The sequence below is a fragment of the Macrobrachium nipponense genome, chromosome 21 (assembly GCF_015104395.2).
Source record: "Macrobrachium nipponense isolate FS-2020 chromosome 21, ASM1510439v2, whole genome shotgun sequence".
NCBI lineage: Eukaryota > Metazoa > Arthropoda > Malacostraca > Decapoda > Palaemonidae > Macrobrachium > Macrobrachium nipponense.
Genome location: NC_087212.1, coordinates 60,104,597 through 60,121,984, shown reverse-complemented (window position 1 = coordinate 60,121,984; position 17,388 = coordinate 60,104,597). Strand labels below are relative to the sequence as shown.

Below are 17,388 nucleotides of genomic sequence, written 5' to 3'. Positions count from 1 at the left end.
AAAAGCAAAGATGATGATTTTTTGCTTCTGTATACGAAAATAATTCAGGTCGCGAAAGGGTAAATCCTAGATTCACCCAGACCACCGAGAACAATTTTAAAACTCACGCACCACCAACTGAGTAGACTCGCCACCATCCTTCTGCTCTCCCATTGGTTCCTGATGCTAGTCACCGCCGTAAGATCCTGCTCTCCTATTGGTCAGCATCTGTCCCATCATCCCTCCACGTAAAGGCGTCCTTCGACCATTTCATCACATCAGCGTTTTTGTACGCACATGGAATTAGTTCATTCACATAGATTTCATTTGTTAACGTAAATTCGTGTTAGTGATTTTGCTTTCTTTGTAGTAAGTTACTTTATAGTGTTGTGTGAACTTAATTAACTTAATTAGCCATGGGTCCCAAGAATGCTGCTGAAGTTCATGGAAAGAAGAGGATGCTTTCTATGGAGACAAGATGGAGATAATTAAAAAGTATGAAGCTGGCATGCGGTTGAGTGTGATCGCTAAGGAATACGGCCAAAATCCATCGACGATAGGCACCATCCTTAAGCAGAAGGAAGCCATCAAAGCAGCTACACCTTCCAAGGGCATGACTATTTTGTCCAACAAGAGGAGCCACGTGCATGATGAGATGGAGAGGCTGTTTCTTGTATAGATTAAAGACAAAGAAATCGCTGGCAATACGATAACCAAGACGGCAATCTGCCACAAGGCCAGCACTATTTTGGGTGATCTGATTGCCCAGGCCGAAGACGACGGAGGAGAAGGGACATCGACGCCAACCCCAGACTTCAAGGCTTCTCAGGAGTGGTTTGATATATTCCATAAACGGACTGGCATCCATTCGGTGGTGCATCATGGGAAGGCTGCCAGCTCGGACATGTAAGCGGCCAAAGCCTTTATTAAGACGTTCAACGAGATGATGATCAAGGAAGGCTACAGTTCTCAGCAAGTCTTCAACTGTGACGAGAATGCTTCGTCGGACATTCATCACGGAGGAAGAGAAGAAGCTACCTGGGCATAAGCCTATGAAAGACAGGCTTATGCTTGCACTTTCTTCCAACGCCAGCGGGAACTGTAAGGTGAAGCCCCTACTTGTGTATCATTCGGAGACTCCTCGAGCCTTCAAGGCCCACAAAGTGCTAAAGGAGAAGCTTCTGGTGATGTGGAGGGCTAATGCAAAAGCCTGGGTAATGAGACTTTTGTTCACCAAGTGGGTAAATCTGTTTCGGCCCGACAGTGAAGAAATTCTTGGAAGAGAAGCGCCTCCCTCTGAAATGTCTGCTGTTGTTGGACAATGCCCCTGCTCACCCTCTTGGCCTCGAGGAAGATATCGTAGCGGAGTATTCTTTCATTAAGGTTCTTTATCTTCTGCCCAACACCACCCCTCTCCTCCAGCCCATGGACCAGCAAGTGATATCGAACTTCAAGAAGCTGTATACAAAACATCTTTTCAAGAGATGTTTCGACATCACCGACCACAAACCTCACCCTGTGTGAATTTTGGAAGGAGAATTTCAATGTCGTGATATGCATCCAACTCATCGATCAAGCTTGGCAGGAGGTTTCGAGGCGAACCTTGAATTCTTCGTGGAGGAAACTCTGGCCTGATGCTGTATCCGCCTGAAACTTCGAGGGATTCAACATGGGTGAAGCTGATGCAGATTCAGAAACAGTTGACGATCCTTAAACTGTTTCACAACCAGATCTTCACGAGATTGTTGCACTCGGCAAGTCCATGGGGCTGGTCGTCGACGAGGACGACATCAATGGCCTTCTCGAGGAGCACCAAGAGGAGCTTACGAGGAGGACCCTAAGACAACGGCAGAAATTAAGGATGCTCTAGCTGCTTTTCATAAAGTGCAATCATTTGTAGAAAAGAGACACCCCAAAAAGGCTTACACAGGTCGTACGCTTGCGTAGTTCGATGATGTTTGCCTGAGTCATTTCAGGAACATTTTGAAAAGCAGGCAGAAGCAATCTTCCTTGGATAGTTATTTTTTAGAGGCCTTTAGTAGTAAGCAAACAGGAAGGTCTAAGTGATATGAAAAAACAGAAAGTTGAAAGTAGTGAAGAAATTTAAATTTTGTAAAAAAAAAAAAAAAAAAGGTAAAGTATAAAAAAAGTAAAATAAATGTAAAAATCAGAGAAAGGCAAAAAAAAAAAAAAAAAAAAATTCATTTTAAATTTTTTTAAAAATTAAGTTTAATGTTTACTGCTATTTGTTAATGTGTTTCGTAAAGTTTAGTGTTCATGTTTTCTGCCATTTGTCCTCCTCCTCTGCTACCACTTTCAGACATTGCCTCACTCGAAAGGTAAGGTTCCACATTTTACTACATGTGTACGTACGGTATTTCTTGTACCCTGTACACTAATACACTTTATTTACAGGTATAGTATAGTTCATGTTAGTTATTGAATGGCCCAAATTGTTGTATTTCATTGTTTATTGGTCAATAAAATTTACGGTGGTGTTTTTGTAGGGCCTGGAACGAATTAGGTAATTTACATGTAAAACGTAGTTCGAGATACGAAAAAATCAGGTTACGAAGGCCACTTCAGAACGAATTAATTTCGTATCCAGAGGCACTACGGTGTAAATATATATAAATAAAAAAAAAAAAAAAAATATATATATATATATATATATATATATTATATATATATATATATATATATATATATTATATCATATATATATGTATATATCTTAGTCTCTTCGCTTTTGCGAAAGACTTTTTGTTTCTCCTTACGACTGTCATTCGTAAGTATTTCTGGTTCCTTCCATCTCCTATGTGATATCTTAGTAGAGTGGTTCTTCTTAAACTAAACGGAGAGGACTTCAAAACAGATAAGTTGAAAAAAGGTATAACAACTTTATTCTGTAACTCCATACTAAGAGATGCAGTTCAGTCGGGAGACCGATATGTTTGAATGCTGGCACGGAACTGCCATTCTAAAGCATCACGTCGATAGCGGAACATTAGCTATCTCAGCGATTCATATAAAAACATACGTAGTCCGCCGGCTCGGAAGTTACAAGTTTCCGGCATAGGTTAACAGGTCAACCGCTTCCCATGGAAGTTGTTGTGCAAAGTTATCAGTAATGCAAAACGATGACAATGTAACAGATTTAAACCAGGCTACTGCAGACAGCGCATAGCGTAATCTAGATCTGCATTGGTCACGTAGGACCCTCCTAATGCCATGACCTCAGGTCATGGGTTTTTATTTACAGATTATGTAATTCAATAATGTATTTATTACATTAGGCTCGGTCTGCTACCATTCAAGCCTTGAATAACAAAAGTTACTTTAAACATTGTTTCTTAGGAGCGTGCTCGTAACATATGTTCAGTTATAAACATAATAAGTGATTAAATGCATAAAAAGGTTCTGTTACATACCCTTTTTGACATATTCATAAACAAAGATAAATGCATGGAAATCTAGATCCATGTTGGTAGTAATAATGATTAGGTACCCAAAAATAATAAAAAAGGTAAAAATCAAAAGATTACATGTATACATGATTAATATGATAATAGGTAACCTGATTAAGAATAGTGGTTACTGATATATTATGGTAATAGGTAACCTGATTAAGAATAGTGGTTACTGATATATTATGGCATGATCATGGATAATTGTTAAAGAGTACTTGTCACTCTTTGTAATAGGTAAATATAATTGTACAATTGTATAATAGTATAATTGTGTAATTGTGCACAAATGCAATAAAATAGGGCTGGTATATTTTATTACGTGCCCGAAAAATACCTTTAGGAGTATATTATGTATAATATTGGGGTTATAATTTTTATTTTAGGTCCCGGGAGATACTTTAACTGTTTCAAATGCAAAAGGCGTGAGTCTTTCTTGTCCTACATTTTTGCCAGCATACAGACCGCTTTTCACACACAACACAATTCCAGACAATTTCCCTAGGCACAACATGAAATGGCCAGTTTTCAGGCGGCCCTAAACTCAAACGACTTGAGTTTAACGGGTACGTCATCTAGACGGGACAATACGTTTCCTTGGAGATCCTTCTGTTTACGCCTCAGCCTACGCCAAGCAAAGATGTTGACGGCGAAAACCAATATGGCCGTCACGCTGAACACGGCATTAGAATGTAGTAACGAAGATTTTCTCACTGCATAAGTCGGTGACGCGTGGTTCATCTCAGCCAGTTGCGTCAAACGATGAGCCACCCACGCGTTGTATGGGAGAGGTAGTGATGGGATAATTGTAGACGCCCAAGTATAGTTCGCAAAATACGCCTCCTCACGTATTATCGTGTTGACCCCTCTGACGGTGTAGTTTGTAGATGTCCCCGTACAACCATCAGCTGCTACAAAGATTGGGGAATGGGCGGTGGTCCCATCTGGACATACGACGTGGAATCCAGCTTTGTCGTAACGGATCCAGGAACCATTATTCATTCTGTAATTGAATTTATTACTGTAAAAGGGATAAAGTTTCCCCAGACAACCTTCGCTTGTATGAGAGAGAGAGCCGTTTAGCACGATGCCTAACTCACATGAATCCGTTGATATAGGATAGAATTCAAAAGAGTCAGCTGTACAAATTTTATTATTCATGGCTTCTGAACAGTGAGTGAGTTTATCTAAGTCTTTAATGACTGTAAATGATTTCCTATCAGAAGAAATCAGTACATGCCCCGTCAAATTGGATATTACTGGACTTGAGTTATTCGTCATGAAAGTAGGAAACGGTGCTATTTTGTATGATTGCCAAGCATCGGAAGAATCAAAAGGTATGGTGATCATAATCCTATAATTTTCAACGCTGACTGATATTAGGCTATAATAGAACTCTACTTTATGGGCGTCTAATAAAGGAATATAACCTAGTTTCTCCCGTCCGTTTTCCAAAGTTAACGTCAGATCTTTAATAGGCATGAGGTGTGGAGATAACACACCTTTTGTCGCTAACGTAATAGCTTCTACATAATCTTTTGATTTCTCAATAAAATGTGATATTTTCACACGGATATGATCTATTTTCGAACTATAGTAAGCTAATGTAGCCAGCAAATGTTGAACTTCCATGACCTGATCGATATTATTTGAATGTTCGTTTACTATACTCATTATTTGATTGATTGAAGATAACTGACTGGGAAGTTCGGACAAAGCTAATTCGGTTTTGTGTTACAAAAACTCAATTCTTTTATTTTGATTATTTATCTTAAGGCGATTTGAAATTCCTAAGCCTAGATTCGCAACAGATCCTAAGATGTTTAGTCCAGCCAGAATAAGCGGGTTGCGGCGTTCGAGATTATTGTGCCGCACAGACCACATCAGCAGGTCACGAGCAAGTTCCTCTGCCTCGGCGGTTTTATTTTGTATGTCATAAGACAACATTTCCGCGACGCTTAGGGTTTGAGCTAGCGAAATCTCTGAGTTAGCATGAAAATTACGTTGGTGCATTTCCTTAAGCGAAATGGCAAACCTCATCAGGTCATTCTTTAAGTTAAGGACGTCATCTTCAGGCAAAAATATGGCCTGCATATCCACTTCTATGACTATATTACTTGACACTATGAAAACATCGTCTGTTCTCTCGATAATCGAGCCATGATTAAATTCTATTTCTTTCGTCCTAGCGCTCTTTCCATACAACAAAGATGTCTGAACACACAATATCACTCCTAACAATAACAGATTCATTTTTGAAAACCTGCAATGAGTAAAATATATGTAATAACTCGTGTAAAAGAATGGGTTTACATACAAATATGATTAATATATATATATATATAAATTATTATATAAGTTTCATAAATACAACCATTTTTTCCCACACTCCATCTACCTTTCTTTAGATTCTGATATGTGCCAATGGAACTATTCTCACATCAGTGGGTTTGGATACATTTTGAACCCTAAATCTATTGGCCGTTAATATTTCTAAAATGTTAAACGGGCCTTCAAACTTAGGTGTCAGTTTATAATTTAAACCTTTACGTACGTATACTTGTATGTATACCTGATCGCCCACGGCATATGTTTCTAGTTGGCTTAGCTATTTTATCATGATTTTTTTTCATTATTATTTGTGCTTCTTCTAGATTCTTACGAAGTATATTATCGACTTATGCTTGCATCCATAACATCCTTTAGAGGATTTGATAAATTAGTTGTAGGCGTTAGTACATGGAAAGGTGTTCTAGCTGGGATACCGTACAGTGCCTCGTGCGGTGTCATTTTAATAGACACATGATACGAGTGATTAAGTGTGCTTAGTACCGCAGGTATGGCAATATCCCAGTTGGGTCTGCCCCCCCTAAGGTGACCCTTAAAATGTTTAAAACCTTACGATTTGCCCTTTCCACTAGCCCATTAGACTCTGGGTGATAGATCATGGTATTGATTTTCTTTATACAAAGGAATTCGCACAAGGAGTTAAGGAAATGATTATTGAACTCCCCGCCCGAGTCTGATATAATGGTGTGTGGAATTCCATGTTTACAAATGTAGCACTCGTAAAACTTTCTAGCGCACTCGACTGCGGTTTTTGTTTTAAGCGCTATCAGTTCTGTATATCGAGTCAAAGCATCTATGATTACTAGTAGGTGCTTATTTCCTCTGTCTGACTCGTAAAATCCTGTTAATAAATCTAAATGTACTCTTTCAAAGGGTTGATTTGGCACGGGGTAAGCCCCTAGGCTGACAGGTGTCTTCGTGTGCCCTTTGTATTCTTGACAAGTGCGACAATTTGCTATGTGCTTTTTTATATCTGTAAGCATCGTATGCCAATAAAATAAGGATTTGGCTTTCTGTGACATTAAGGAATAACCCGGGTGTCCATGCAGTGGATTTTCATGCAACCATTTTAAGACAGTGGTATGAGTGAGATCGGTACCACCACCTGGTTGTTATTCAACTGTGGTGTGTTGCGGGTTTTCCTCGTCACGGATCTACACAGGATATTATCTTTGATGATATAATTCTGCTGCTTATACTTTATGTATTCCTTTTCCTTCGGATTTCCGTTTAACGCAATGATGATTTTTTCTATTTGCGGATCTTTTCTTTGTTCTGTCTGTAATAGTTCAGCACTCCAGCCCAGATCTTCCTGTTCAGATATAGTTTTAACAATGGGCGTGGAGGTTGAGATATCTATTAATTCAGCTAATGGCTCGGTACAAGATGAAGAGGGGTTGCGTGATAATGCGTCAGCAATGATATTTGCTTTCCCAGGTAAATACCCGATCCTCGCGCCAAAGTCCTGGATGATCATGCCACCGAGTTCGCTTAGGGCTGTGACTAAAGCCTTTAAAGAAGTCGGTTAGGGGCTTATGATCAGTGAGAACCTTGACGGGATAACCGTATATTATAAATTTAAAATGCACGAGTGAATAACAATACCGAGCCCTTCCTTGTCTATTCTGCATATTTACTTTCGGAAGGTCTCAGTTTACGTGAATAAAAAGCTATAGGGAAAAACTGTTTATCATATTGTTGAAGCAATACCCCACCTACTCCTAGGTCTGAGGCGTCTGTTGCTATGAAGAATTCCTTACCGAAGTCAGGAAATTTCAAGATAGGAGAACTACACAGTTCCTCTTTCAATTTATCGAACGCCTGTTGATGAATTTCAGACCATATGAAATCTACGCCCTTTTTTATAAGATCGGTTAGGGGAGCGGCTATGATGGAGTAGTTCCTAATAAACCTCCTATAGTATCCGCTACACCCTAAAATTGCTGTATTCCCTTGACGTTAGTAGGTATCGGAAAGTTACGGATAGCCGATACCTTATCATGGACTACTTTAAGACCTTCACTAGAAACCGTGAAACCTAAATAGACTAGTTCTGTTTTTAAAAATTCACACTTACTTATCTTTACCCTTAAATTATGCTGCCTTAGTCTTTGTAGCACTAACTCTAATTTACGTAGATGTTCTTCTAATGTATTGGAAAAGATTACTAGGTCGTCCATGTAGGCATGTAGGATATCTCCTAACAAGTCTCCAAACACAATGTTTATCATACGAGTAAAAGTTATGGGAGCACAACGTAAACCAAAAGGCATACGCAAAAATTCATAATGTCCCCTGGCTGTGCTGAAGGCAGTGTATGGGATACTCTCTTGTTCCAACGGAATCTGATGAAATCCTTTTAGTAGGTCCAAGCTGGTGAAATATTTGTTCTGACCTAGTAGAGATAGGATATCATCAGTACATGGCACTGGGAATCGGTCAGGGATTGTTTCTTCATTTAAACGACGAAAATCGACGCATATCCGCCAAGTTCGATCTTTTTTCGGTACTACTATTAACGGAAAATTAAAATTATAAGGGCTGTTTGATTTCCTAATGACTCCTTCTTTTAGCATTTTACCTTCTTCCTCTGTTATCTCATTCTGAAATTTCATAGAAAGTCGGTACGAAGGTACATAGATTACTTTCTGTTTGTCCTTGAGCCTTATTTGATGCTCGATGACATCCGTTTTTCCTAAGGTTCCATCCGTAGTGGAAAAAACATCATGATATTCAGTTAAAAGATTCAAAAATTTCTGCTGAATTTCTTCTTCTTGAATGTCCTTATTGATTTTGTTCTTTATAGATTGCAAAAGGGATTCATCCGCAACTGATTGAGCGTGATTTATCTCAGCTACGGTAAGAATGCGATGTTTATAAACTTCCGCATCCAAGATATGTTGATTTTTGTGGATTACTAAAGCGATATTCAAATGATTACAGACTTCGATGTGACATTGTTGTTGTGAGCCGACTGTATAAATGGCTTGTGTGACGGATAATCCGTGTGTTTTCAGAGTTTCGGAAAGGATTAACGTTTCAGATCCTGGCAAGGTTTTCTTTACACGCACTAATATGTTCGAAGTTACGTTCGGCTAGAGAGTTTGCGTGCAAGCTGATATTACGGGCGAGCGAGAGTTCTGTTGGGTTGCATGTATTATTTCTTGGTTCATGAGACAGGTGATTGGTTCTTCAATGTAAGTGACTACTCTGTCTGTCTCTTTATTATCTAAAACTGATTTTAGGGTATTAGAAGACTTATAGAATTTTCCTTTGATATACACGCCGTGTTTTGCAGGTGCTAAGATAATATTTTGAGTGCCCATAGACGGGTATCCGATAATTACTGCGGGATACATATTAATGTTTTGTACAACGATAAAGGTATCGGAAAACGTGCGCTTACAGACCTTGTACTGTACATGAGTTACTCCTACCACATTTAATTCATTATTTCCTATGCCTGAGAGCCTTATTCCGGACTTCTCTATAGGGAAGTTTGAAAAGAGTAAATGATGAGTCCTTAAATCCATGATATTACGTGGACTACCAGAATCAAAGAACAAAGTGAATGACTTATGGTCCAAATTTACTGCATGTAAGGTTGGTCGCAACTCGTCTTGACTAATAATTGCATGAATTTGTTGCAAATCTACGGGAACCTGCACAGATTTTTTGGATTCGGCCGTGTGTTTCATAGGAAAATCAATTGCCTCACAATGATCTGATAAATGATTAAACTGATTATTTGATACAAAAGATGTTGATATTGATGACCCAACATCGCCCTCTCCCCCCTTGGAGCGAACTACGTGGTATTTGCTTTGTTTATCACACCTTGAAAATTCGCTTGACCTTGCGAGTTCTGGCTAGACGGCCCAGGAACAGAGGTACCCGAAGCACGATTTGTTTGTTTCTGCTGTTTTGCAGCATTTCCGTTTGCTTGTTTCTTTTTATAGTACTGAGGACCCTTCTTTTTATTTGCACTGGCAACTGGTTGCGTGTTTGTAGGATTCTGCTGTTGATTCCTCGAGTAGCAACGATTATATGAATGAGTGGAACTATTATGTATTGAACAAAAACGCGTCTGACAGTCTGAAATCATGTGACCTGGTCGTTTACAGTTATAACAAACCATCCCTGCAACTTGATTATTATTATGTACCACGTTTACTTGTTGTGGCTTGTTCTCATTTTTTGCAAAAACTTGAATGAGCGAAGGATCTAGGTCGGTACATTTAGACATGTGTTTTTTGATTTGTTTATACACATCTAATTCCGTACTGGTGGGCTGCAATTTTTTGTCAAAACACCGCACTAACGCTTCAGGCAACATTGCAGTAATACTCGTAAGGTAAATTAAACGGATAAAATCTTTCACGGCGATTTTGGCACTCGTAACCCACCCGGAGTTACTTAAACTAACTTGATATTCATTTAGCCGGTCGGCAATTAGCGCCGCCCGCTCGACAACATTAAGCTGAGTCATTGAGGCTTGGTTAAGGATATTTCTCAATGCCAATACTACATCTAAAGCCTCTTCACCCCCATACACGGCACGTAATCTGATTTTGAACTCGTCCCATGTAGTCACCTCTTGGAAAGAAACACCCCTTAGATAAGCACTTGCGTCTCCTTTAGCAAAGTCTATGAAGCTTTTGGCCTCCTGTAATTGTACTGCTGGGTCTGTGATGCTTTTTGCATTTAAATGAGCGTCTACAGATGAGATCCATGCCTCAACATTTTGAGGCAGGAACCCATTGACCCGACCTTGAAAAGGGACAATCGCTGACCTCGCGCTCACGAGAGTCACCAGCCGGAGTAGTTGCCATGTTCACTTTTACTTTTTTCTTATCACTTCTATTCCTTGCGGTCCTATCAAAATATCTATAAGAGTACACTCGACCACTACGTAAACGCATATGCAATATACCGTATAAATGTGTTATAGTAATAGGAAAATCCCCCAAAACAAAAAGATACAAAAATACAGATAATTTGATAAAAATATTATTACGGAGAATTCCTGCAAGAAACGATTAGCAACAACGAGAAGAAAAAAATAATCTGCAGGCGAGAACTCGTAGTTGAAGATTGATTCTGTAATGAAGGAAGATTAAGATGGCGAACAACTCACCCCCAGAATACTGGACGATCGACTCCTGATGAACAACACTTCACTGAGGAAAAAACCTGAATAGATAAAATGGTACTTAGCTCAAGTTTATATGGTGAAGGATTGTTGACATGGGATGATGTCTCAGTTCCTGTCGTCGTCGCGTCGGAAGTCGTGATGACATCACGGTCTTCTCTCAGGCTCACGATGCATGAAGAAGTCCAAGATTGATGACGTCACAGCCTCCTTCCTCGCATTACTTCCTCTTGCTCTACTCTTTGCGTCCTTGCTAGTGATCGCACGTTGTTTCCTTTGTGTTTCCTTTATGTGTTTTCTTCTTTCTGTTGATGTTCGATGCTGCTCTCGATGAAGGACATATCTTCGTCTTCATAAAATGTTGCGTTGATTGAAGATCCCGTTTCCTCTGTTTAGTATTGATTTAGTATTGGGTCTTGTTAATCTTATTCTTCGTCTAAAGCTGCCACCAGTCTTAGTCTCTTCGCTTTTGCGCAAAGACTTTTTGTTTCTCCTTACGACTGTCATTCGTAAGTATTTCTGGTTCCTTCCATCTCCTATGTGATATCTTAGTAGAGTGGTTCTTCTTAAACTAAAGGAGAGGATTCAAACAGATAAGTTGAAAAAAGGTATAACAACTTTATTCTGTAACTCCATACTAAGAGATGCAGTTCGGTCGGGAGACCGATATGTTTGAATGCTGGCACGGAACTGCCATTCTAAAGCATCACGTCGATAGCGGAACATTAGCTATCTCAGCGATTCATATAAAAACATACGTAGTCCGCCGGCTCGGAAGTTACAAGTTTCCGGCGTAGGTTAACAGGTCAAACCGCTTCCCATGGAAGTTGTTGTGCAAAGTTATCAGTAATGCAAAACGATGACAATGTAACAGATTTAAACCAGGCTACTGCAGACAGCGCATAGCGTAATCTAGATCTGCATTGGTCACGTAGGACCCTCCTAATGCCATGACCTCAGGTCATGGGTTTTTATTTACAGATATGTAATCAACAATGTATTTATTACGTATATATATATATAATATATAATATATATATATATATATATATATATATATATATATATATATATCATATATATATATATATATATATATATATATATATATATATATATATATATATATATATATATATATGTATAATATATATATATATATAATATATATATATATATATATATATATATATATATATATATATATATATATATATACTATACAGTCAAACCTTGACTTACGAGTGAACCAACATATGAGTTTTCCAAGATACGAGCTGGCACATAAGTGATTTTTTGCTTTAAGAAGCAAGCTGAGATTTGTGCTATGAGCCAACAAGCTTGGGAGATGCCATCTCCCAATGCATCCGCCATTGCCAGCACTGAGATGCCTAGCTGAGTGGTCTTGTTCAGTTCATGTGGTTACATTGCCATGTGAGCATCTCCGCAGCATGTCCTAGCATGTCTTGCTTTGTTTTTTCACTGCACCCATTTAGTATGGAACATTTCTTAGTTTTCACCATGGGTCCTAAGAAAGTGAGTGTTAAAATGAGTGTTGTGAAGAAGAAAGGCCAATTACCTTGGATATGAAGTATGAAATCATAGAAAAACACAAACAAAGTGTGCATTTCATGGACTTGGTGAAGCAGTACAAATGGACTACTTCTACAATCTGTATGATTTTGAAGCAGAAGGCGCCAATAAAGGCTATAATGCCAGCCAAGGGCATTAAGATTATGTCAGAGCTCCCAACCATGAAGCGATGGAAAAGTTGTTGTTGGTGTGGGTGAATGAGAAGCAGCTCACAGGAGAGTATTATCTGTGAGAAGGCAGGTGACATCTACATGGACTTGGTGCGGAAGATGCCAGAAACATTGATGGATGAGGCATTAAAAGAACCCTTCAAAGCCAGTTGGAGCTGGTTTGATAATTTTAAAAAGAGGACTGGCACTCACTCCAGTGTTAAGCATGGTGAAGCAGCAAGCTCCGATGTGAAGGCAGCTGAGGAGTTTGTTAAAAGGTTTGCTGAACTGGGAGAAGCAGAAGGATATGTAGCCAAGCAAGTCCTCAACTGTGATGAGACAGGGCTCTTCTGGAAAAAAGATGCTGAGGACCTATATTTGTTTGTTTGTATGGTGTTTTTACGTTGCATGGAACCAGTGGTTATTCAGCAACGGGTTGAGGACCTATATAACAGCAGAGGAGAGCTTGCCAGGCCACAAACCTATGAGGGATAGGCTAACCCTCATGCTGTGCGCAAATGTGAGTGGTGACTGAGAAATTAAGCCACTACTCATATATCACTTGGAAACCTCCAGAGCCTTTCAGTCCCTCAAGATAGCCAAAGAAAATATGCAGGTTATGTGGAGGACAACTCAAGAGGCGTGGGTCACCAAGGATACCTTGAAAGCCATTCTCATCCTCATCAAAGCTCTCAGGCACCCACCTACCTTCACAGATGACATCTACAAAGAATTCAGGTTTATTGAGGTCCTTTTCCTTCCACCCAACACCACCCCTATCCGGCAGCCCATGAGATACTCACTAGGCCGCTTGTCTCGCTGCTTCACCTCTGCCAGCGTCTTCATGTGATCCTCAAGGTAAAGAGCACTTAATAAAACCAGTTTGTTTCTTTATATTCACTTTTATTAGGCATTATTATTTTTTATACATTATTTGTTATTCATAAAGTATACATTTTCCTTATTTAAAAATACATAGCAACAAAAACAGGTGTTATCTGGTGTCTGGAATGGATTGATAGTATTTTCATTCATTTTAATGGGGAAATTTGATTTGATTTACGAGCTCGGTCACGAAACGAATTAAGCTCGTATGTCAAGGTACCACTTATATATATATATATATATATTATATATATATATATATATATATATATATATATATATACATAAAACTTGAATTAGTTGCCTTGTCATCACCTTAAAACGTTTGTTATCTGAACAATTGATTATTTGTTACTTAAATTTTGATAATTCCTGAACCTTTCCAATTTCAGAGGTGTTCCTAAATCACCCCTCGACTTATCCCTCAATAGGACAGAAAGAAATGTCCGACAATCGACCCTGCATTACTATGACGATGTTCCCGCATCTCTTCTTGCAAGTATTTTCAGTATCTATAAGATTGATTTTGAAATGTTTGATTACGAAATACCTGAAGTGCTTCGAAAGAAAGTAACAGACTTAAATAATAAAATTTAGAATGCCTTACTTGTTTTTTTTTCTTGAAGATTTTTAACCGATTACTTCATGTTCTGTTCAGTGCTACAGTCCTTTCATTTCATCTGACAACATATGATTCATGGCTCGTGTATTTCTGTAATAAATTTTTTTTATATTCCTACTTCATTTTTGTTTTCTTATACTCACATTATCTGATTAAGACCTGTTTCCATTTATTCATGTTTAGTAATCGTGAAGCAAACTGATTTTATCCCAAATTAATCTTGATAAGTAGAATTGCAACTGCAAGGAAGATTCTGTGGATTAGCCTTGATGTGGATTACAGATACAAGAAAGTGTGTGCTGATTAAGTAATTGATTAGCCTTAATGGGAATTAGTCACAATATAAATTTTAAATAGTTCTTAAACTAAATTATAAACAGATTAAAGATTCCATATGAATCTTTATAGTCTCAATATGAATTAAAATACAAGATTCTTTAAATTTCTCTCAATGTAAATTAGAAATAAATGAAAGATTATTTGTAATAAGCTTAATGTGAAATAGAAATACAAGAAAAATTCTTTAGATTAGTCTTAATATGAATTAGAGATACTAGAAAGATTCTCTGGATCAGTCTGAATGTGAAATAAATATACAAAACTCTTTAGATGAAGCTTAACATAGATTAGAGCTACAAGAAAGTTTCTTTGGCCTAGTCTTGACGGGAATTTGAAATGCAAGATTCTTAGACTTTTTAATTAGTCTTACCCTTTTACTGGACAAGTGACTTAATATGAGCGCCAAGACAATAAAATGGGTGTCAAACCATCTAGATGATATCAGAAGCCTGGGTTTTTGGCTGACCAAACAGGAGGCTTGGTATCATCATGTCATGGGTGAGTGGAATACTAGAACTAGCAGTCTGCTGTTAGGAGTGCAGCAAAGAATCAGGTGATTGCCCACTGCTGCAAGAGGTGCATCAGTGCAAAAGTTCTCCGCAGATTCCTTCCCCCTCAATCCCAACTCCTATAGTAATGGCAGTAAGTGATTTATTTTTTCATGGTCTATTGTTGGATACATGACTAACTACTGAAGTACCAAATATATTGCAGTGTTCATAATAAATAGCAAAAAAACATAGCCAAAAAAGTGACAACACTTGGTCACTTGAAGCCTGTGCTTTGCTTCACTTTGAGCCTGTCAGCGGGCACTGCCTGACGAGCAAACACTGTTCCTATAACCAGTTTCACTATATTGACCGACTGAGCATGGGGCCAGAATGATGCGACTATCTGGTAACACTACTTCAGAAGCGAGAGAAAATATAAACAGCTGAAAGTGACCGACAGGCATGCCCACTAGTGTGAACGGGCCAGAAGACCATGAGCGGGCAATTGGCCCCCATGACCAGCTCATGCTATGACTGCTTATGGCCACTTGGCCCAACAAAGGAAAACATTTCTATGTCTAAAGTGACTGAAAAATGCGAGGTTTTTAAAATGTATATGTGTTGATTTTTAATGAAAATTAGTAAAGTCTGATAGGTGGTATTAGTACAGTTGTGCACGTTATTTGAAACCATTTGACATTTTGTGTTATGTGTGTTAATTCATTAAAAGTGATAAGATACATTATCACGTCTAGTTATGCATGTTTATTTTTAAATATTGGACGTTTTTGCGCGATGTGAATCATAAAATTTGCAACATTACAGACCATTGCACGTGAATGTGAGTGTTTCCATCACTGATGCTTGTGATGTTTAAGAGTCTACTCTTTTCAGTTTCCATTATCGATCCTGTATGGGAGTTCCTGTTTAGTTCCCCAGAATACCACCAATAGTGATGACAGCCTCGAGCTCGAGGAGGATGATCTCGATAGCTCGTACCCACGGCCCCACTCGCCCCAAAATAAGCTGAGAAACTTAGTGCAGTACCAAGTACAATTTCTGCTGGAGCTTGGCAGAAATGCGGCAAAGGTGAGTATTTTGTACTATGCGACTTATGACGCACATCATTTCATATGTTATATTAAGTTTATCCTAATATACTTATGAGGCCTTCATTATGTTATGCACATAAAGTCTGATACTTTGGAGAGAGAGTGTGTGTGTTTACTTACTTTCACGCCTGTGTTTTACATATTGCAGGTCAACCAAGGAAGAAAGGGCGACTCCTCGTGATATATGATGTTCGAGGTAATAAACCCTATAGACGTCGATGGTGCCCTCTCCGATGAAACTAGGAGTGCTTCTTTTCGGTGGAAGGAGGAGGGATTCAATCTCATCCTCTGCCGTAAAATGTGTATCCTCAGCCTGGCCACTAGTTGGCCTTAAGGATTGTGATACTATTTTCTTATGATCGTCACGAGTATACCAGACAAACCTCTATGTCAAACGCAAGGATGCAAACAGAACACTTTCTACAACCAGGGACGAAATTCTTTACTTTGTTGTAGAGGTGAAGCAGCGACCAGAACGCAAGAAAGTATGGAGAGTGATAAAGGAGACTAGGAGATTGAAACCAGAAATAATTTTTTGTAAGGTCTATATGAGGGATGTGATGAGGCTGATGCGTTAGTTGACAGAAATCACTTCTAAGTGTATCCAAACTAATTCATAATTTTCTTGATTTTTTTAAGGAGAAACCTGAGAATGTAATTGTTACCTCTGTTGAAGCACCGAGTCCAATAAGTCCTGAACTTTGTAAAAACGACAAGCTAACAAGAGTCCAATCTGAATCTGCGGGTGCAAGTTTCCCACATCTAAGAAAGTGGCTATTGCTAAACCATGTTTGAAGGTGCACTCGGTTATAAGAATGTTAAGTTCATACAAGCCTGCTTTAAATTTATCATTTATGTCCAAAATGCAAGAATTTGTAATTCTTGAGCAGTTAACAAGTCATCCAGAAAGGGTAAGTCAGCTTGTAGAAAATATATTCTACAAAGACTGCTGTGTACTGCGCTGCAAATGATCTGTTAATGTAGTATGTTGATCTAACTTGTTCTCAGTGTAGTCTGTGATGCTTTGTACATGAACATCTAGATGACATTCCAATGATTTTATGAAGAAGCCTTTGGGTATTTGAAAGACTACCTGTGTGACAGAAAATACTGCGCACAGAATAGGAAAATATGTTAAACTTATGAAACCCTAGGAAGAGGAGTACCCCATGGACGAGTATTTGGACCAGTCTTTCTATTTTGTTTTATACTACCGGATTGCCAAACGTACCACAAGGATATAGGGTTTA

The 17,388-nt window shown here is 38.6% G+C and overlaps 1 protein-coding gene across 1 annotated transcript in view; it reads left to right on the top strand.

Moving 5' to 3' along the window:
- The window catches only part of LOC135198064 (carbohydrate sulfotransferase 9-like), a 38,293-nt gene extending 24,030 nt beyond the window's left edge, over positions 1-14,263 (top strand). The window contains exon 5 of the mRNA XM_064225462.1: positions 13,967-14,263. Coding sequence (XP_064081532.1) covers positions 13,967-14,171 — 205 coding nt within the window. The 3' untranslated portion in view covers positions 14,172-14,263. The remainder of the gene's footprint in view (positions 1-13,966) is intronic.
- The last annotated feature ends 3,125 nt before the right edge of the window (positions 14,264-17,388 follow it).